The following is a 22,580-nucleotide window of genomic DNA, read 5'->3' as shown; positions in this document are numbered from 1 at the left end:
CGTGAGTGTAGGAAGGTCTTGACCTGGCAGAAAGTTTTGACCTGGCAGTGAGTCTAGGGCCAGTTGCATTTTTAAAACATACAGTTTGGAAAAATCACCTGCCTTATATTTTGGGCCAGAACAGAACAGTATTCTATAATAATGTATCAAATGTTATAAACGGTCACTATTTATTTATTTATTTATTTATTTATTTATAATTTGCTTTTACATACCGTAGCTTACATGTTACTCATTTATGATTTGGTGTATTTGCTAAAGCAGCTCAGTGTTTTTTCCCCTGATTTTTGCCTTCACTGTTACACAGTATAGCATAACACAGTCCTTTCAAAGTTTGATCGTATGGAACCAATCCCACTAAACAGGGTCATACTTATGAGACATGTTCATGCAATGTTACCCCAGTGGTTTCTGCATGGCTTATATTAGCCTCTGGCCTTTTCCTTTAATATGCTTAATGGCGGTGACTCATTGCCTGTTGTGCTTTCCCATCTTTGACTGTCAAACTGTGTATCTGTGGTTTTCAAAAACAACACGTTTGACGTCTTGTGTGCAGTTCTTCATAGGAAAATAAATACTGGGAAAATTTGTGTGCGATGTGTTACAGGTTTTCCCCCACTGTTGTGCATGATGTGTGTTGAAACACTACCTGCATGACTGTGCTGTGTTAGTCTGCTGCTTGCTTTTAGACAAAGTGTTGGTTTTTGAGCTGACTATTCCACAGCCACTCCAGCACACGGTATGTAGATGTACACACAAAAGAAAATAGTTGTCAGCTTTTTAAAGAGCAAGGTGCAAGTCTCACCTGTGCAGCACAACGACAAGTAAACGTTGTGCTAGTCACTGTCCTCCTCTGTTTTTGCGCCCCCCCCCAATTCCCCCGCCTCCTCCCCCAGAAAAAAGGCCAAAACTCCAATTTTTACAGTGATGCACTTCTGCTTGCTCAAGTCCTGTTAAGTCATGCACTTCACCCTCATGTCACACAAAGCTCAGGTGCGAATGGTTGATGGAGCCGCTGTGAAGAGCCGAGGCCGCTCTCTCGCAGACGTTAGGGGGGGAGGGGGGGCACCAGAGGGGGCCCGGGTTTAATCAGGCAGCCTGTCCGTTGGTTGTGCGCAGGGGTGTCCTGCGGCCCCCCTCTCCACGTGGCCAACGCAGTGGTGCGAGGGGCGGTCTTCCAGTTCGGGGACACGGCCGTGTACTCGTGCTTCGGAGGGTACAGCATGGAGGGCTCCAGTAGAAGCGTGTGCCTGGAGAACGGGACCTGGACCCCGCCTCCCACATGCAAAGGTAGAGAGCCAATCCCCCCCCTCCTCCCGTCTCAGCGCGCGCGCCCACCCCCCTTGCTGCCTCTCTTTTCCCACTGTCCTCGGCGTACGGCGTCTCCAGCAGCTGCTGTAGGCTTCCAGCGTGGTGGGCGATCCTGACATCTGACGGTTGTGGGTTTGCGTGTAAAGGTAAAACAAAATTAAACGAGGAATGGTGGAGTGAAGCATGCTCCAGTAAAGCATTGTTTCAGACCAGCAGCTCCTTCGTGACGGTTAGAGATCCACCTTCCCTTGCTGCCTCAGAGTTCTGAATGATGTTATAAAGATCTGAGGGGGGGGGTGGGGGGGGGATCCTGAACCCCACAGCCTTCATGGTGCAGGGTTGTCCCTCCAGCACACTGCTAGGGAGGTGTCCCTTCTCTATGGCCCGCATACATGGATGTCCACACGGTAAAGCATGGCAGTCTGTGGCATGGTCAGGCATGATCAAAGCATGGTTGTTTGTTTATTTTTTTTCCCCCTTCTTATTGTTTGAAGCTGACGAAGCCGTGACACTTTCATATGTTCAGAGGGCAGCTTTCTTGTCGCTGTCACATGCTAAATGTACCCTAGGGATTTAAACGCACCTGACTTTCACGGGTATGAAGTTGTCTTTAACCCTCTTTTGCACAGTACACACTTTTATGTGTTGATGCTGAAGTGTTATTATTGAAACCTTTTATGAACTTTTATGACTTCTAATTTTCCAGTCTTTGCCTTCGTTAGACCTTTCTGAATATACCTAGGACCTGTTGTGTGTTCAGTGACTCCCCTGTCAGATCTGCTCACTGTCCTACTTTCCCTTCTGCACCCTTCGGAGATGGTTTTTAACAACGTGAATGCATGGGAATTCAATCAGATGGGTTAACTTTACAGGCTGACCGCACGAGGTAAAAGTCTTAGGTAAAATTTAACATTGGGGACATCATTTTGACGCAAAGAGGGCTGAAATGCAAGAGACCTGATTATCACCGCGTTTAGACAGGAGACGGCTGAGGTACTGTGTGCTGTGTTTGCTCCTTCCAGCGGTGTGCTGGCTCCAGTGTCAGAATGGAGGAGTGTGCCAGAGGCCCAACACTTGCTCCTGCCCGGAGGGCTGGATGGGCCGGCTCTGCGAGGACCGTAAGTAACACCCCCCCCCCCTTCCCCCCAAACCCAACTGCCCCATGTATCAGTGTCATTATCAGTGTGGAGCCAGGCTGCTGTTGAGGTTGCTGGGCTTGTGGCCTGGTGGAGCACCACTGACCTCGCACAAAGCCCTCTGTTTGGTTAAGGCGGAGGCCTGCACCTAGTGTGAGCGCTGTCTCTCCCTGCCTAATGGAGTCTTCAAAACAGAGGCTGTGTAATTTGCTGCGAGGGATATCAGTTGGGCTTTCAGGGCTGCTATATGCAGTAACTCCATTTACTCTCCACCACACAGTTTGTGTGAGATAGATGTAGGTGTACCTAATTTATTTATAAATGTTTCAAAGATAACATAGATAACATAAGTGGCAGATAAACTTAGACAAGGAAATATTGCAACACTTGTGTAGAAATAACAAAAAATGGGTGTACATTGTCTCTCACACCATCTCCTCATCATGAGAAACAGGATGGCTGGTGATTTTCAGTCACATGTCTCTCAGAGAGTTATTATTAATCGCAGCAACCCACCAGTTACAGGCAACCAACACCAACATTTGGGCAACAGGCCCTCTGCGGCTTATTGCTTCATTTCCCTGAGTCTCCCCAGTGACTAAGGGGAATACCAAGATTTGTATGTTTTCTTCTGTGTCTAGCAACAGACTCAATCATTTGAGACTTCCTAATTGCTTAATTGCTGATTTTAAGCACTCTTTCTAAGATGGTCATTTAAAACGTAAATCTTTGGGAATATGCAAATTGGGAATATGCAAATATTTGAGGAAAAACAACGGAACCACAGAGTGCCTCATTCAAAGCGTTTTTTTTTTCTTTCATTTTCTCTTCCCTGAGTGAGTCATGCTGTGTTTATGCTCGTTTGGGATCAGGCCAACTCAGCGTGACACAGCACATAGCCAATGCGTTGGGGCTCTGGCGATGTCTGCCGCCGCTGTTCTGAAGGGTTTTTTTCCTCTCCGCCTCTGAATTCCAGCGATCTGCATTTTGCCGTGTCTGAATGGCGGCCGCTGCGTGGCTCCGTATCAGTGCGAGTGCCCTGAGGGATGGAGCGGAACGCGGTGTCACAGCGGTAAATATGTGCATGCGTGCAGCGCCCTCGGCATCATGGGAACAGAAACACACTGCCTCAGCCAGTTATTTGCAGCGGTATCATTACATTACATTGGCATTTAGCAGATGGTCTTATCCAGAGCAACTTACATAGGTTTTTTTTAACATGTTACCCATTCATACAGCTGGATATTTACTGAGGTGTTTCTGGGTTAAGCACCTTGCTCAAGGGTACAGCTGGAGTACCCCAGTGGGGAATTGAACTGGCAACTTTTTGGTTACGTGCCTTTCTCCTCACCACTATGCTACATCTCCATCGGCATGTTCATCTCACTGTGCCCAGATGGGGATGACAAATGAAAGATAAAAAGCTGCTCTCTGTGGCTCGGGCTTTTTATAAATGTGCTGTGTGGCTTTCCCAAGGAGGTGAAAAGCCTGCCATACTCCATTTTGCATCAAATATTGCAGAAGTGAAAGACAGTCAGGAGGGGGGGGGATCCGAGAGGTGTCTGAAACAACTACTGTATGATTCTCCAGACACAAAAAGCACAAAAAAAATACTCCAATCAAAACAGTACACGCGAAGTAAATTTTTTTTTTTTTTGTTTATCATGCCATATCATGCCATAGGAACTTTGCTCTCCATTAGGACGCCTGACAAATGAGTAAACAGATAAATAAAGCTGTCAGACACATTTTATTATGATGTGGGTAAAACAGACCTGGGGATCCACCCCACGCTGGGTTTGGTTAACGTTGTTATCTCAGACATAACCCTCCCTAACAACCACCTATTCACAGCAGTGGACGTTGTTGGTGCCTTGGTCCAATGCAAAGCTTCTAACAGGAAAGAGACCGCAGAATAAACATCTATAACAAATATTTACTCTGAGTGAGCTTTCTTCTGCTTCGGTCTCTTCTTAAGCTTGTTGTGGTTGATGTGACATGCCAGGGACAGTTCATTTTAATTTTGGATGTTTCAGAGGCACTGTTTTATTTTTTTGATGAAACATAAAATCAATCGATTCTGGCTCTTGATCCCACAGTGAAGATCAAATATGAGTTCTTATGGCAAATGACTGTTAGTCTGTTATGATTAAGGAATGTAATCATAATTTTGCTGGTCACTGTCAAGGTACATCGTAAGAAAATGTTCCCTAATTTGTAATGCAAAGTACAGCAGCGTGTGAGACAGATACTGAGGGATGGTTTCATGTGGTGTGTGCCGGTATTGTGGTGGCTGTCTTCCTGTTGATGAACACACATTGTCTGAACCCGTGTAGCAATCGGCATACAAGACTGTGATTGCATCATTCGTGTTCCCGAACTGTGTCGACATGTCATTCAAAGGGCGCTCAGTCAAGCGGGTGGTGTTTTGTGGGCGCAGCCTTGGCATTCAGCAAATAAATACATTGCCTGGTTAAAAATGGATGTGGGTGGATTTGCACCATACAACCGTTTTAAACTGACATTCTGATCATTCTGGTTGGTTTCTGACATTGTCTCCTGTGATGTTGTGGAACTTGTCGGGCAGGTAAATGCTGGAGGCTAGACTTGATGCTCTCAAACTGAGTGTCAATTAGTTTCAGTGTTTGTCGATTACAGTCGTTGCGCAGGTGTGCCCAAGTATGCATGCTGAGAAACAGGTCAGCCCACACCTGTGGAAAAGATGAGCATATATTGTCCTTCTGCAAAAGATCCCTTTTCTTTTTGTAACATGAGGTATGAGGAAGCCGTCATCCATAGTTTCACAGCACTTTCAATTATTGAAGAAAGGGAAAGCTTGATCATTACAAAGTAGGATTTTGTTGTTGATCCACCATTTGGTTTTGATAAAATATCTGAAACATTATGAGAAAACACATAATGTACTCAAAGCATTCCTGTTACAACATAGTAGCGGTGAGGCAATAGCAGCAATGTGGTGATGATGCAGTATGTTTGCCTTACAAATAATCACCAATTTCAAATGCCGATCCGAAATGAAACAAGCTCTCGGCTGAATTCTGGGACTAGCATCAAGGCAGTGTCAGGTGACCCCATGACGCTTGTGAGAGTTTGAGTGCTGACTGCTTATCGGAACTTTTTGCAAATGTCCCTCCAGCGGTTTGCTCATCGCCTTGTTTGAATGGAGGGAGGTGCATCAGGCCAAACAGATGTCACTGCAGTCCGGGATGGAGCGGACATGACTGTTCCAGGTGACAGCAGCCCTTCTATGCGCCTAAGTATACATAGACACTTATTCCCACCTTTATGCTTGCAATACATGTGGACACACACACACACTCTCTCACACTGTACACACACTGCAATCTACTCTCACACATTGCTATACAAAACCAGGCATGCACAAACACACCAAATGTACACAAAAATCTGATTGCATTCATATCCACGCACTGGAAACACACAATCTCCGACAGCCCTGTTCGCAGATGCATTCGAACATCATGCATGATGCACGTGGATACCCCAGCACAGAGAATGTTAGCCATGTTTGTGTGACGTGGATCTTTTCTCGTTCATTTGACCTTGTTAGACCTGACTCCACCAGCGCATATAACGTTGCTTAATAACATGCTGACAGTATATCAGAGACAATAAATCTAGAACTACATTAGATCAAACACTCTTAAGTTCCTTTCTACAGTTCCTCGTTGCTGAAGTGAAATGCCACGGCAGGCCTGTTTTCTCACGTAACCACTTTCGAGTTAGACAGTACGCGGTGGCGCCATCAGTGAGTGACTGTGCTCAGTTCAGCTTGGCCAGCCTTTTGCCGGCTGTGAGACGAAGCCGAAACCTGAGCCTCCGTGGATGAGAGCAGCCTCGTCTGACAGACAATACGACCATTGTTCAAAGCGCACCGCTTTGTCATCTCTATGGCTACTCAAACAAGTCTGCAAACAGAAAAGAAATTTGATCATTTTTCTGATGAAACAGACTACTGTGTTTTTTCTTTTTTTTCGACTGTTTTTTTTTTTGGGATTTGTTTTCCGTTTCTTACTTCACAGCTCCCTTAGCTCCTTGAAAATGGCTGTTTCAGCTAAAGAGGTTAAGAGAGGATCAGAGTACAAGTAATCGAAATTAGCCATTATCTAGAGACAGTGATTGATTGGCTTCTTCCCAAGTCACATGGCTTATCCTCAGGCCTTGTGTTTCCCGGAAGATGGGCTGGCTGCATGCCACACTGCGGGCCTGTCTCATTAAGCCTCCACCTCTGGTGAAAACCGTCCCATTTAGCATTTATTAGCTTTTTATCAGTTTACAACTGATCAGCAAGCATAAACTACTGCTTGCTTGCAAGTATAAATTTGGTAGTGAGAATTACAGTGCAGTGCCTTGCACAATCAAAACAAAATTTTGCAATTGCTGCTGCTGTTACACAGAAGAGAATTGCATTTAATCATTCTTTTTCATCTATTTCAGGAAAAGGAAATCAGGATATTTTCATTTTTAAAGTCAAGATATGTTTCTCCACATGAGATGCTCCACAGAATGAGATTGTATTCTTGCTGAACTTGGTATGGAACATAACTTCATCATCGTAAACCATAAATTCTTTTTAAAATCCTTTTTTGTAAAATAAAGCTGTATTTTTTCATATAGAAATTCAACAGTATTAATTATATGCTGCTATATACTTTTACTTGTATTATGTGTAAAAACTATGATGTGATTGTCCAATGTATATGTGTAAACTATTCTCACGTTTTTATTAAAGCATAAAATTCAAATAAACCTACACAATTTTCAAATCATGTTATTGTAACATAAATCGTAATCAGCACTGTCCTATCTGTGTGTGAAATCCTCTCATTTGTAATTCCCTTTGCACATGCTTCACACTGTCAGAGCACATCAGTTTCCATTTAACCTCTGTAAGCAGCAACTAGCATATGAAGAAAGTCCTTTCATTCTGTGATAAATGTGACAGAAATGTGACTACTGCCACACGCCTTCCACCCCGCCCTCTACCACCAGCCCCTTCTCAGTCTTTTTTTTTCCCCCATGCGGAACACAGAAGTGAAGTTCTTTTTTTAACCTTCCAAAATCACGCCTGGTGGAGTCTGGAACATGATGTCACATTCAGCTCACCCTTCCAGTAAATGTTTAATACCTCTCTGTCTCTGAGCTGGAGCGAAGAGCTTAACGGTACTGAAGTGCACTGAAATGCCTTCTGATCTCAGGTTGAAGGTGGTCTTTGAGGTGGTATTCGTAACTTGATAAAATATCACAGGCTTCATTTCAGGGTGTAAATGGTGAAGACACCCAAGAGACAAACAAAAAACACAAGGAAATACAAAAAGTGGATTCTAGATTTAATGTCTGCCTCTGATCACGTCACAGAAGGGATGCTGTTGAACAGTTAATAGGGAATGTCATCACTTTAACAGAACACAATGTTTATCATACAAAGGCAAATTTTTATGATAAATTTATGTAAATTATCATCAGATATGTATAGATATGGTCTTTTGCACAGGGTGAGTAGGGCAGATTCATTTGTGCTGATTCACTTTTTCCTCCAGCTTCTCTTTGTGGGCTCCAGAGAATTCATCAATCTGGAACAGAGAAGGAACCAAATGAGGAAAAGACTGTCCTATCGATCCGTGCACCCTGTGCATTTTTCTATCACATATATGACATTTTGCTGGACACAACTGTACACAGTCAGTTTGAAACAATATTGACATGATTTTCTTGAATGAAGCCATTTCAGATTCTATATATAACCTTTACTACTTTCATTATTTAAGCATACCGAAACCGGCCCTAATATTGAACTAATATTGCTGACTTACTCCAGAAATAAAACACATATGTTGCTCACAGCTATTCAGTGTGGACCTCGGCATGCTTCATCCCTGATATTCCCGGGAATTAAAGCGTAAAAGACCGAACACAAGGGTGTACCTTCGCTCCGTTTTTGTAGAATTGGAATGTTGGCATGCACTTGACTCCACAGGAGGAGGCCACATCCTGGCAAGGAAAGGGCAGAAAAGCAGCAGATCATGGCTCAAGCCTGAGCAAAGTGGGCCTTCTCAGCCTCACCCACTACACAGGACTCCATTTCCTTCTCCAAGCCCCAAACCCAAAAGAAGAATTTGGATTTATAGGGAACATTTGTTTTTGCATTGTATTTTTTATTTTTTTTTTTGCATGAGCTCATAAGCAGAAGTGAAAGTACACAACTGCAAATAAGCAAACCGTACACTTACACGCCGAAACCTCCCAGCAAGAGTACGTACGTGCACACAGGCAGGTTCACAGAGAAACCACTATAGGTTTGACTAACAGGAAGCTGAATAATACACTTTTTATAATGTTTATTATATTAGACAGCTATGCACAGTTAGCAAGATTTCCTGGAACAGGCACTTATCCATTCTGCACTGCAGTTGTTAAGGCCGCATTCTGCAACCTGCTCATCACAACGAAGAGGCTACACTATCATGTCCCCTCACAAATATATAAATATGCTCACAACCACTGGTCTGGGAGTGTCGTTAGCCTGGTCTGACACTTACTCATTCAGCTTGAATGGATACACTTCTGTTCTGGAAGTCGCTCTGGATAAGAGCATCTGCTAAATAAATAATGTAATGTAAATAGAGACACCCAAAAGGCGTACCTGAGCATCATCCACGTCGACCTTCAGAAATACTATGTCCTTATTCTCAGGCTTTTCAGAGAGTCCCTGTGGAACACGAGACAGAAACGGTAAGCATTTTACCCCTCCTTGTAGAAGCATACAGTTTGGACAGAAACACTGACTATTTTCCAGTCATATCGTTCATTGCTCACCTGCAATATCCAGTACATTTATCAATTGCCTCTAAGCAACATAAGTGCTTAGTTGAGTGGCAGTGTAGCATAGTGGTAAGGAGCAGGGCTTGTAATTGAAAGGCTGCTGGTTCAATTCCTTGCTGGGGCACTGCTGCTGTACCCTTGGGCATGGTACTTAACCCAGAATTGCCTCATTAAATATCCAGCTGTATAAATGGATAACATGCAAAAATTATAACCCATGTAAGTCACTCTGGATAAGAACGTCTGATAAAACACAATGATGCAATGACAAGCACCTTCTCACTTAACCAAAGTCGTAACACAAATTAAAAAACTACACTGACCATATTCCTATCATAGGCACCATTTAGTGGGTCAGGGTGGACTTACTGGATTTTGACTGACTGGAAACGATCTGTGCTGTCTCATGGTTCAAAGTGCTGTCATAGAGTGGGTGAGTGGCAAGCATACACAGAGAATGGCTTAACAAAATTAAACTAAAGGATGAATCACACTAATAAATACTGGAGAAGCAAAAATCCAGCCAATCGTACAGCAAGACTACAGGAATAAATTCCCCTTGTATGTCAGAGCTGAAGAAGAGGTAGAGCTTCCCGCTTCCACCAAAGCTGATCTTCCTCCAGCTGCTCTGGCATACTACAAAACAGGTTTGCAGTGGCCTAACTGTCACTAACAGTCAACCAATGGCTCATTATCATGGAACAGCAAGGTGTTCATGTAGAAGGCATCTTCCCCAATGGTATCCAAGCAACAAGACACATGAGAGCTCCATCACAGCGTTTGACCGCTGAGCAGCATGCAGGTGGTGTGGGAACAGCGGTAATTACGCATTTCCAACAGACCAAAGAACCCCCAATGTTTATTGCTCTGAAAGGTGACAAAACCTCAAGTTTTCGCATTTAGTTGACAAGTGCACCCTTCCACTGTGAACAACGCCAGACACATTCAAAACTTTGTACGCTGGCACTTTCTGGAAGAATACTTGGAGGAAAGAACATAGAAGGTATTATGTTCATATTGCATTTGTGACTGCAGGAATCAAAGGCAAAATCTTAAGCAATCCTTTGTTCTCTACTAGAAATTATGGCAATGTGGTGATGGCCCCTATAAAGGGCCATTCCCATTTGTATATTGAGTTTTATTTGGCACGTGCTGCAACGTCATTATGCAGGCTCCCTTTCTATAAACTACTGACCGGAGGGCGGGGGAAAGGAAGATAAAACAGGATGGAGACATTGGTAACTAGCTGATGCAGTCTAGATGAAGAAACCAGTAAGCGGCATTTTGTTAGGGGGCTTACGTGACTGTATTCGTTTGCAAAAACTGTTTGTCTTGTATACCTGTGGGACACTGGTATACAGGATTGCATGGAGGTCCCACCACAGCCACAGCGCTAGGTCATTAGCATACGCCATTGGCGTCACTGTGACTCGCAAAATGGCATTTGAGATACTTGTACACCGCCGATTTCCCAGAAGCCAGGGTTTAGCTTACGCTAGGTTATACTAACCACTTCCACAGATATTTTTGTCAGTTGTTTTGCAAACCAAGGGAGGCTTAGTTGTAACACCCCTAAAAGGCAGACAACTCGTCATTAAACAGAAGTCCTGAAATTGTGTGACTGATTTACAAACTTCCCAATTTAACTGGATTACTGACCTGCAGCTGATTACTCTTCACATAACTGTGTCTGATGTTGCAGCACTACAGTACTTCTGTGTAATTCTCATTTTAACAATAATTCATTTAGATGACAGCTGACACAGTTTAAGGTAAAGAGCAATAACTTAAATCAACCACATTAGAGACAATTAAGTAAAAAAGGAATCATCTGCAAATGGAGTGATCCCTGGTAAAATTACAGAGATTGTCAATTATGTACATCTATCAAAGAAAGCTTAGGATAACGGTCAAATGAACATATGTCCAGTGCCTTCATAACAGACACATCAGCCGTCACAGCAAGACTTAGTTACCTAAGCTTCCCTGCATTTCTGCCATCTAACAGAAAGCATCCCGTGACACTATGCTGACGAACAATGCTCCGAACAGAATACTTACTTTGAAAAAAGGGCCAATGGCCTGGCAAGGACCACACCAGGTAGCAGTGAAGTCCACCACCACCAGCTTGCTACCGGCCTCTTGCAAGGCTTTGTCAAAGGCATCCTAAAAAGACAAAGAAAAATTCTACCTTCATGATGATTTACAAGCATGTTTCAGACTTTTAAAAGTAGGTTCCTTGGATCTTGTTTAAGAACCTGTCAACAAGACATCATAGCATGTTGATGGAAACCTTATTTTTTGTCAAAGGAGAATGCAAATTATAATTATTTCGCATCTTTCCATCATCCAACTCCCTAAGCTGAATTACATACCGCATCAGCTCTGTGGTTTTAATTTTTTGTGCAACACAAAATTAAAACCTTCAGTTAATAATTAACAAATCTTTACAGGCAGACATTAGTTTGACTTTATATCAGGTTCAGGTGCCTAACCATTAAAATGCTGAATATTAAGGTAGTGTTGTACGTGACTACTGCAACCCAGGCATTATATTCAATTTGGGGGCCCATCAGAGTGGAGATGACACTAATTATATTTTCAAACAATGTTTGGTTTAAATGACTAGGCAACAATGGGGCAGTTCACCTACTAAATGCACATGACAGATTGGAAAACACTGCACAACGCTATATGTTTGGAACTCTATTTGAAACTCAGTTTTAAAGCTCAACAACTAAAATGAAATGACATGGCTCCTGACATTCACTTAAATGACAATTTGGCATTTAAATGAATTATTCACATTTTTACAAAATTTTAATGGGTTTTTCCACATTTTTGTGTAAATCATATGTATATTTTTATCTTCAAAACTGAACCACCTCCGTGACTAAATAAAAACAAACAAAAAATTAAAATCGCGCAAACTGGCACCATTCGGACAGGCGCATTTTTAAAAGTATGTTTTTACAGTTCCTTAGTAGGTGACAATAGTACATCGTCCAACTTTATCCAGTACAATACATTTAATCTAAAATGCACTGTACCCAAAAGTGCGGATACTGAACACTATGCATTCCCCAATTAATTTTCTGTGCCTCAATAATGGCACAAATACCGGAGAGCAGTGTTTCTCAACCCTCTCCTGGAGGGCCCCCTGCCCTGCACGTTTTAGATCTCTCCCTGCTCCAACACAGCTGATTTAAATGATTAGTTTGTTATTAAGCAGCTTCAGGAGTTCATAACGAGTTGGTCATTTGAATCAGCTGTGTTGGAGCAGGGAGTAATCAAAGTAATGTTCGCGCTTCCCCTGTTTTCAGCTCACCCGCCGCCACTGGTGCTCCCGCTTAATTTCTTTGTTAGTAACCCTCTAGGATCACGACATGCATTCCCTACCAAGCTCAAAGAGCTAAGGTAGAGATGAACAATTTTGCTTTCCTTGTGAAACGCATTCCGGTCTTGGTAAGACGCCACCGGCGTTCTAATTATAGCGCCATTTCTTACTGCATCTATCCACCGTGATGCATACCGTCGCATTGTGGAGACGTTTCTTCACGGATGCAACGTTAGGTGTGTCCCCGTCCAGCCCAACAAAGTTTTGTAAATGCTGAGACGTAGTTACCCGGCTAGCTGAACAAGTTGTGAAACGTTACAGCTAGATACGATTGACAATGTGTGTTGATAACACACTTGATGAAGCGGGTTCGATATTTATCAGAACTACGCAGCTACCCAGCTGCAAGAAAACTACGAAGGACGAATAAGCCGGCAGACTCCATGCTAAACTGCAAGTTAACCCAACCCTGGGAGTAACTTCGTCATAGTTTATTCAGTTCACACACTTGTTTCTGAGTCATAATATTTGCACGCTATGAAACAGACGGTAGAAAAATTGAAAACCTAAAGCCACCTGCCTAGCTAGTTCGCTTAGTTCACCTAAATCGACATCATGAAACATAATCCACCCGCGTTAGCCACCCAGCTAGCTAGGTACTTATTTATCACGGCTGGACATTTTCCAGTCGGTTTCCATCACCAACGGTACCTTACAGGTGAGCTGTACAACATCAAAAAACAAAAACAGGCTATTATTTTTATATTTATTCACATCGGCCAAAGCTGACAAAAAGTTAAATAGCCCCCCGTTCGCTGACTGACACGATAGCCAGATGTTAACGACCTAACTATTTGGCAGGTTACACGTGGTCATGGAATGACTTTCTTCGGCAAGAGCCACACATCACTGAAGGCAATAGTGGTGAGCTCGATAGCCACTTACATTTAACACAGTATTGTTAAATTATACGGGTTAGCTAGCTTGCTGCATTGCATTCAGTAATGTGCTAGTTTCACGCCTTTCAGCAGCACTTCTGGAAAGCCATTTCGCCATACGCGATGATCCTTTGAACCAGTTAGTGTTTCTTACCTTGTCTTCAATAACGGTCAGCATTTTGATATGTCACCCTAAAACCCTGCACAACGATGAGTCCCTGTGATTCCGCCGCAACTGACCTACTAGCGGCGCCGTACATGTAAGAAACGCTTATATCCCAGCGAGAAGCCCTGCCCCTTACTGGCTGTCCCACAGCGCATTACACAAGTCAGCGTGATCGGGGTAGGGAGGGCCTCGGGTAAGAAGGAAACCCCATGTTTTGAATCGAGAATTTTAATGACCACCTCCATCTGCGGGAGTGGATACATTGACCCACCCATTTACTGGAAATGTGCTGGTTACCGCATTGTCACACTGGAAAATGTTATCCATAGTTTGGCTTCAATACATTGTAGGCTGCAGTAACATGTCATCTTGTCTGGTGTTATTTATCCGTGACTTATGTCAAGGGCCCAAAAAACTGCTTAAAGAGGTCTCTGAGGTGGTCACCATTTACACATAAAATAAATCTCAAGACAATAAAACCAGAACCAATTTATTGTGTGTACAACAGTTATGGCCAGGGGAGCTCAGGTGAAGAACATGTGCATGGATGGCTTCCAGACAGAAGAATGCTTGGACGATTCCAGAATAATGTCTCACACTTTCACAATGGCTTTCCCCGTGTTCTCTCCCTGCAGCATCCCCATGAAGGCCGCTGGCATGTTCTCAAAGCCTGTAGTGACGTGCTCCTTACACTTCAGCTTCCCCTGCAAGTCAAACAAGAGGCCCATTTAAAGGCAAGTCCCTCCAATAAGTTGCTGTGGCGAGGATAGCCATGCATCCAAAAGAGCAGAGTATGTTAACTTGCCTGAAAAAGGCAAAATATGGTGCCTCGCTCAGTCAAAAGTTAAAAGGCAACTTTCATTCTGAAATCATGCCGTATGGATTACAATTTCACTTGTGTAGTGGGTACTTTTGAGGTTTTTAGGTGTTTTTCAGAAGCTTTCTCAGATATTGAAATAAAATCATAATGCAAATGAAAGCAGATAGGAAATGGCTTTAGTTCATCTATATCATGTCTTCACTGCTTGCCTCTTTCACCCATGCCACCAGCCTCCGCAGAGATTCCTCGTTCTTGTGTTCCCATCTTCTGACGAGAAATCCTTCCATTTTCAGCTGCTTGAAGATCATGTGGAGGTGTACATAAGGACCTGGGAGAAACCCAAATCATTTATGCATGGTGTTGGACAAGTCAGGCAGTACCTGACAAAAGAATCACCCTAGTCTTACTTTACACTTGTTAATTTGTTTCAAGTATTCATCTACACAGTTCTGTTTAATGGGATTCAAAATAGAGACAAATTACTGTTTCATATATATGAAATATTCTGTAAAAAATCAGTATAGACAAAACAGAGGTTATTTTATTTCACTGAATGTACTAATTTCTTAATTTAGACTAGTATGTGTGAAAAAAGAAAAAGCTTCTTACAGCATGGTTCCTCCCTCTATGTCTCAAAGATTAATGATGCCCTCTAGTGGTTAAAATTTGAAACACCCCTTAAAGACAGGCTAGGGGAGAACAATGACAAGATGCTTAAAATGCCCCTTTTCCCCACACTAACGCATCAGAGAACTGGACTTGCAAAGGAGTTGAAGAGACCACGGTAGGAACACTTGCTTGTTTAAAAACACCACTGAACAGAGATACAGGACATAGGTGTGGCATAGTGTCTACAGAACTCACTGCCAATGGGTTAAGGGTTCAAATGCTGACAACATCACAGCATTTCTACATAGGGTGTGTAATCCAAATTGCCCCAGTCAGAAATACAGCTGTACCAGAAAGCAATGTCCAAATCTGTGACTTGGTCCTGAACAACAGAGACACATACCGGTCTGGGGAGTGGTGTCATTGTACAGGGAAATGCCCCCACAGACAGCAATCCGGCCAAACTCCTTCATCTGAGGTATGGCCACACTAGAGAAAGGTCCTCCAACCTAAGTGCCATATAAAGGAGAGTTTACTTCCTCCATACTGATGTTGCACGTGTACCTAAAAAGCACAGTAAGGGTATTGCTTGACTATGACAGCATGTCCCCTGACTATGTGGGCTGTCACAGGGTAAAGCAATGCCATTATAAGCAGCGATTCCTGACAAAGGGTGTAGCAATATCACTGCCCACATAGGGTATCTTTTGGGGGGGGGTATACTGTGTTTGTGTATTAGACAATATTCTCACTTAGCAAGATGATAAGATTGTTAAACACAGATGTAGCTGTGTTACTAGATAGAGCACCTAGCTAACCATCTGAGTACCAACTAGCTGCTTGAGAGAATTAGCTACTACCCCTTCCCAAGACATTTCCACAAATGGATGAATTACAAAGATAATAAACTGTCATTCATGAGTATAACTTTTGAGGGTTTAATACCAGCTAGTCACCTTACACTGCCAGCATGTACATTTCATATGTGAGGTGGTGATGACAAGGAATAGCCCTACTCTGAATGTGATGAAATGCAGATATGATTCAGTTTTATCTTCCAGTAGCTTAATGCAAAAAACTTCATATCTTTCTAAATAGAAATTTGCTGTTTTTTCTGCTACAATATCAAATCACTACAGTAATATTGTGTGATATATGAAATATATAAGAAAGAATAAATCATTTTTTTTTTAAATCATCTTACATTCTCAAAGTAGCAGTCGTATCCATCTGGGGCGGCGGTTTTCAGAGTGTCTTCCACTGAAGCTGTGGTCTTGTAGTTAAATGTGTGATCAAACCCGAGCTCTTTCAGGTAAGCCACCTTGGCATCACTTCCAGCACAGCCCACTACTTTACACCCCTGAGAACACACACACACACACACACACACACACACAGTTCAGCAGAGCAATTAAAACAGTGCAACCTTACAATGGCCTGCTGTACTGCTGACAATTCATACACCTTCAGTCAAGATATTTTAGCTTTATTCAGCTGTAATCTAAAAAAATGACTGTTCCAATACTGTTCATAATCATGGCTCTGAAATACCATCTAAAAGTCTTGAGTGCAAATTTCAACATTTCAGAGATTAAACACTGAGTCTGAACTCAGATTTTCCCTGTATTCACCCATGCTCTATTGCTTTCTCGGCAAGCAGTGTAGCATAGTGCTTAAGGAGTTAAGGAGCAAGCCTTGTAACCAAAAGGTTGCTGGTTCGATCCCCGCTGGGGCACTGCTGCTGTACCCTTGGGCAAGGTACTTAACCCACAATTGCTTCAGTAAATATCCAGCTGTATAAATGGGTAACATTGTAAAGAACTGTAACCTATGTAAGTCGCTTTGGATAAAAGCGTCTGCTAAATGAATAAATGTAAATGAAATGGCAGGACTGTGCAGCAGCTCGGACGCACCTTGATTTTAGCGATCTGCCCAACCACAGACCCCACGGCTCCTGCAGCAGCGTTCACCAGAAGGGTTTCTCCGGGTTTAATCTGACACACCTCCTCTAATCCATACAGAGCGGTCAACCTGCAGAGAAACACACAAACATCACTCCACATCCTCATTGCCATCAGTGTCTCGCAGGCAACAGTTCAAAAGACCAGATCACTGTGAGGGATTATATTTGACTATGCAGCTGATGCAAGATTAGATACATAGAGAAATGCGAAGCAACACTCCGTTTATGGAGCATAACCATTAATACAGTTGCCACATCAACCAAGCCCAGATCACCACTAGTACGTCTCGCGGACAAACTGGTGCTACTGGTTACATTACGTTACTGGCATTTAGCAGACACTCTTGTCCAGATCGACTTACATCGCTTTTTTTACAACGTTATCCATATACACAGCTGGATATTTATTAAGACAGCAGTGCCCCAGCAGGGAATTGAATGGGTTGCAAGTCCTGCTCCTTAACCACTATACTACACTGCCGCCACTACACATACTACACCACTAAGCGACACATGCTACTGGTGGGTGGCCACACATTACCCAGGCATGCCGATGGATCCTAGAGCCAGGGACATGGGGCAGTCCTTTGGCCAGTCTGACAGTAGCCGTGTCAGCTCCGCCCCGTCACAGACTGTGTGAGTCCTCCAGCCACTTCTGGCAACCACATAGGATCCAACTGGGTAGCTGGAGTTGTTACTCTGGATCACCCTGCAAAACCCCACACAGCGCAAGTCAACCACAAGCTCACACCGAACATACCTGACAATGCGCACTATCGATGCAAAGACAATTAATAGACACCACAACTAAGCCTCCTCAAATAAATCATACAAGCCCTCTTTTCACAGTACTACAGGCTACATGCCACATACTAAACAAAAATCCTTAGTTTTTTTTTGTCTTACTTGGCAACTTGAGTCCCGATCATCACATCGCCCTCTTTCATGCGCACCCGACTGTATGGTCTATAAAACAAACACATTTTAAATCAGACACAATTTTATGATGTGCATTTCAGACACAGTCTTGCTTAGAGCCATGTGCACAACCCACATCAAGAAAAATTCAAACACAGCATAGTGTTTAACAGCACTACTAATGCTATTTGGTTTCTTCTAAAAAATGCAAGAAATAAAGATTGTGAGTTATCATAAACCATGTTAATAAAATCTACACTCATACCTCATGTAAGGGTCAACGCTGAGGAAAACTGCCTCAAGGAGGACCTCTGAAATGCAGACACAATGAAACCTGTCAAATCTTATTCAGCGTACCAGTCTGCAAAACACTGCTGTACCGTCACACTGGGGGGGGTGGAATCAAGTGCGTACTGGTCAAGAGCCTGTCTGATAACTCTGATCACCGCAGAACAAGGAGTGGTTGGAGTTTGCAGTACCTCCATCTTTGGGTTCGGGGAGCTGCTCCACTCTCAACTCAAAATCACTGTCCTTAGGGAAGCCCTCAAAGTGCCGCCGAAGAACCCAGGTCTTTGCTTGAACCACAGTCCGCTGCTTTGCACTGCTGGATACATTTAGAAACATACTGGTGTCATCAGTCATGGCTGAACAGCATCTTTATCACCTAGTTATCACTTAGTTTTAATTTAAACACCAATGCAAGCGACTTGGCATACATGCTGGTATCCTAATGTGAGGTCACTTTCACACTGTCTTCCAAGGTCTTCACTAACAATTCCTCCATTTATCAAACCCAAAAGAGACAGCAAAATGTCAACAGCAAGCAAACAAACGGATTAAAGTGCATGGCAGTTCTTGCAGAAAAACCTTAAGCACAGGGAATCAGACCTCCATTAAAGCTACAGTACATGTCTGAATGTAGGTGCCATGCTCAGGGTGGACCTGTGACACTTTTTCTGGCACAAGTACAGCTTGGGAAATGGAAGTGTTTCCATGTATACAGCTGGAGAAATGCCATCCGGATGCAGTGGGGGGTTAGATACCCCTCTGGACAAGACAGGCATTACTAAGCTTTAATCGGTATGTCTACATGCTTGATAGTCTGACCCTGTGCTATGGGGTTTGGGGGGAGGGGGGTATTGGGAGCGCATTGCAACCCCAGATGGACCCCTGTGCACCCCACTTGTCTTATATCCAGATGTCTAGATAGTATTTTAGCTCTTTGCATGAGATGGACGCGTAGACAGAACAGGTTTGCAGTGACTGTTTCTTCGTCACCTAGTGACAGTTTTAATTTAAGACAAGTTATTGTTACTTTGCTCGCCTACATATTCCTGCGACACTGTGGTGTACTGTTTGCTGCCTATAGCTACCACCAATACATAAAACTTAATCATAACTGCATCCAACAGTCTACTGTTGTTTGTAAGGACATATGTGGAACTTTTGCAACATGAGACACCTGGCTCGCTACCTAGCAAAGGTCAAAGTTCAGAGGTCCGTATAATAGTGCAAGTAAGAAGTCTTTCAGAGGTCGGTGAAAGTAAGGCCCTGCCTCTGGTCGCGGGGGTAGCATGGGTCTTCACTCCAGGAGGTGTGTGCTGAGTGAGGGTATTGGGGCTGCGTGGCAGGCATCCGCTGGACCATTTGTCGGAGTAGAGAAGTCATGTCCTGAAGAATGGCCATCTCCTGTGCCTTCTCCAACCGCGCCTCTCTCCGTACCCGCTCCTCGTACTCCCGCTGCTCCAACAACCGAAGCCGTTCTCGCTCGTTGAAGTCCTTGTCCAGCTCACTGAACAGGTCCCTGATCTCTGCAGATAGCCTTTCCGAGCGTGTCGGGTTCCTCCTCCTCTTCTTCTTAGGTGGAGAACGACACAACGACTCTAACAATAGCAACAAGACCGACATTAGTTTAATAGTAGTTACACAGCCAGCTAGCACTGTTAGCCATTACCCATTACTTCTGTTGTGCTCTGTATCATGCAAGTAGCTAGGCTACACGAATAAATACGAGCAATAAAAGTGAAATATAAACTTACCTGTACTTAAAACCGAATCGTTGATCGACACATCAGTTTCATGGACAGGAGTCTGCTCTTCAGTCTTGGGGAAACTCGAGGTAGATGGCGTCTGTCCCTCGGTCTTGGGGAAACTCGAGATAGATGGCGTCTGCTCTTCAGTCTTGGGGAAACTCGAGGTGGAAAGCATCTCCGGGCTTCCTGAGGTGGAGGCCGTCTCCATGCTCTCGAACAAAGCCACAGGGTTCGTCGAGGGACTCGAACCCCATATAGCCTCGCACAAACTAAAATAGCACCATGTTTTGCATTCGTTTCCACTCTGGCCATTGTGGTCAACGATCTGATGGTACTGCCTTTTGAGTGCTTTTAGTTTGTTGTTCACCTGCGCCTTGGCTCGCATTACACCGCGGTCACGTAGCCGGTTCGTAATTTGGTCATAAACAACCGAGTCTCTTGCCGTTCCTTGAATTTGTCTGACGATTTCAGCGTCAGCCCTTACCGACAGAAGTTCCCGAATCTCGTCGTCTCTCCAGTTAGACATTTCGTTGGCTTCCTCGTGTAACTGGCCGTTCTTCACCCTCGGATGTTTGTATTCTTCCGGTTTCGCGCCAGTCGCATGATATAAACGTCATCAACACGCCCACTAACTCGCTGTGAATGCTCCGGACAATGACCTGCTCTATTCACACACTCAATCGGACATTACAAGACTTTGTACTAGGGAGCTGGCAGGGTAAAGTCCGTTTAATGTCCTGTCCAACTGATTCGGACATTTGCGTTCTCACATACAGCTCCTCCGGGTAATGTTCAAGGTTGCAGTGCATGTCTGAAAGGGGCAATAGAGTACCGAGGTGGCTATGTCACACTGGTGTCGGAAGTGAAATTCCCCATTTATTTTAGTCATAGACATTTTTTAAAATGCACTTTTAAAGTACTTTTAGTCATTTATGGCTTACCATCGGCTTCCGGATAATATATTTTGATCTCAATTTGCGACTTATATTGTTTATTTTAATTGTTTCGAGCTAAATTTTACGTAATATTTTGTTAGCTTATATGCTAGTACAACCACGGGCTAAAAACTACACATCCCATGAAACAACGGAGCTTTCTCATTCCCGCTCTCCGGCCTTGCTAGCAGCTATCGCTGTAGCAGCTAACTTGCAAGCTCGTCTTTAGCAGTCATCGCAATCAGTAATAGCAAGCTCATCGTTAGCAGCAATGGTGTCGCTTAGCCATATTTTCCTCTTTAAGGAGGATACCCGAGGTTTTCAGCGGGGCGAAAACCATTATAAATCAGGGCATGTGGAGATCCCAGAATGCCCGGAGGAGATGGTGGTATCTGATTTGTCAGGACGTTCCCCCCGCATTGCTCTACTGGATATGTCGTTCGTGGACTACAAAACGAACTACAAGTCTTTCGACCAGTGATGACGGTACTTCAAGGCAGTTGGAAGCAGGTTATACAGTCGACAGCTCTTTGCTTGAGATGGATTCGTAGATAGAAAGTCACTGCAAACCAGTTTTAATTTAAGACAAGTCATCATTAGTTTGCTCGCTTACATATTCCCGTGATACTGTGGTGTACTGTTTGCTGCTTAGCTACCACGAATACATAAAACTTAATAATAATTGCATCCAACAGTCTACTGTTGGTTGTAAGGACATACGCGGAACTGTTCAACATGAAACACCTGGCTCGCTACCTATCAAAAGTCAACGTCAAAATTCAAAGGTCCGTATAAGGTTTCCAGCTGGCGAGCTGCCAGCCAGCGTATTGTTGTATTGCAAACGTATCCTAGCTAGCCGGACAGCTAACTAATGGAATCTAACCCGTGCTTCTGCATCTCAGAAATGACAAATTTTAGCAATTAGCTATAAGTGGTAAGTTGTTTAACCAAATGTTGGCAGTACGAAACCATCCTGCAGCTGACTGCCTAAGTTAAGATAGCTAGCTAGCTGGCTGCAGAGAGTACAACTACATTGGCTTGTACCTACAAAACTACTGCTTCGTGAATTAGATTTACTTTGCCTTTGTATCCGTTAACTAGCTAGCTCTCAGTCACAAATGAATAGTCAAACAGCCACAATTGGTTTTGGGGGCAATTCGTGACTTACATATCTCCGTTTTCCATTTTGGCAAGATGATTCAAATATCCGCTCTTTTCCAGCACAAGAACAAGAAGAGGAATCGTGGTTGCTATTTCAGGTCGACTGATCTGTATATTGTCGGGATCGACTAATGCTAGATCCAGATGATTACATAATAGCATCCATGTGAAGTGCCAATCTGCAGAGCGCCTGTTCTAAACTGATAGCTGCATAGGATGTTTCAAATGTGTGCGGTTGCGATCATCAAACCGGTGACATGAAGTCGACACCAAAAAACTATCTATTTCATAAATTATACGTTGACGCTCGTTCACATTGCACAATCAAATGCAGCCGCCACACCCGAGTATATGGCCGTTTAAATCCACATTAGAGGAAGTTGCTCTAA

At 43.6% G+C, this 22,580-nt stretch overlaps 3 protein-coding genes across 3 annotated transcripts in view; 1 reads left to right on the top strand and 2 right to left on the bottom strand.

Moving 5' to 3' along the window:
* svep1 (sushi, von Willebrand factor type A, EGF and pentraxin domain containing 1) overlaps positions 1-7,039 on the top strand; it is a 73,301-nt gene extending 66,262 nt beyond the window's left edge. The window contains exons 45-49 of the mRNA XM_036551803.1: positions 1,120-1,290; positions 2,334-2,429; positions 3,424-3,519; positions 5,605-5,698; positions 6,927-7,039. Coding sequence (XP_036407696.1) covers positions 1,120-1,290; positions 2,334-2,429; positions 3,424-3,519; positions 5,605-5,698; positions 6,927-6,957 — 488 coding nt within the window. The 3' untranslated portion in view covers positions 6,958-7,039. The remainder of the gene's footprint in view (positions 1-1,119; positions 1,291-2,333; positions 2,430-3,423; positions 3,520-5,604; positions 5,699-6,926) is intronic.
* Positions 7,040-7,812: 773 nt separating this feature from the next.
* On the bottom strand, positions 7,813-13,839 carry txn (thioredoxin). The gene is made up of 5 exons (XM_036551347.1): positions 13,741-13,839; positions 11,373-11,477; positions 9,133-9,198; positions 8,415-8,480; positions 7,813-8,062 (listed from the first exon to the last, which is right to left on the bottom strand). Exons 1-5 carry the CDS (start codon positions 13,762-13,764, stop codon positions 8,000-8,002), a joined length of 324 nt encoding a protein of 107 aa, XP_036407240.1. The 5' UTR covers positions 13,765-13,839; the 3' UTR covers positions 7,813-7,999.
* Positions 13,840-14,270: 431 nt separating this feature from the next.
* LOC118793253 (prostaglandin reductase 1-like) lies at positions 14,271-22,445 on the bottom strand. Its single transcript, XM_036551335.1, has 10 exons — positions 22,199-22,445; positions 18,542-18,666; positions 18,328-18,373; positions 18,051-18,110; positions 17,686-17,853; positions 17,095-17,212; positions 16,386-16,541; positions 15,585-15,690; positions 14,782-14,900; positions 14,271-14,456 (listed from the first exon to the last, which is right to left on the bottom strand). The coding sequence occupies exons 1-10, from the start codon at positions 22,351-22,353 to the stop codon at positions 14,346-14,348; spliced, it is 1,164 nt and encodes a 387-aa protein (XP_036407228.1). The 5' UTR covers positions 22,354-22,445; the 3' UTR covers positions 14,271-14,345.
* Between the last annotated feature and the right edge of the window lie 135 nt (positions 22,446-22,580).

This window comes from Megalops cyprinoides, chromosome 18 (assembly GCF_013368585.1).
Source record: "Megalops cyprinoides isolate fMegCyp1 chromosome 18, fMegCyp1.pri, whole genome shotgun sequence".
NCBI classification, from domain to species: domain Eukaryota; kingdom Metazoa; phylum Chordata; class Actinopteri; order Elopiformes; family Megalopidae; genus Megalops; species Megalops cyprinoides.
Note: the sequence above shows the minus strand (reverse complement) of the source record. Positions and strands in the feature narration are given on the sequence as shown.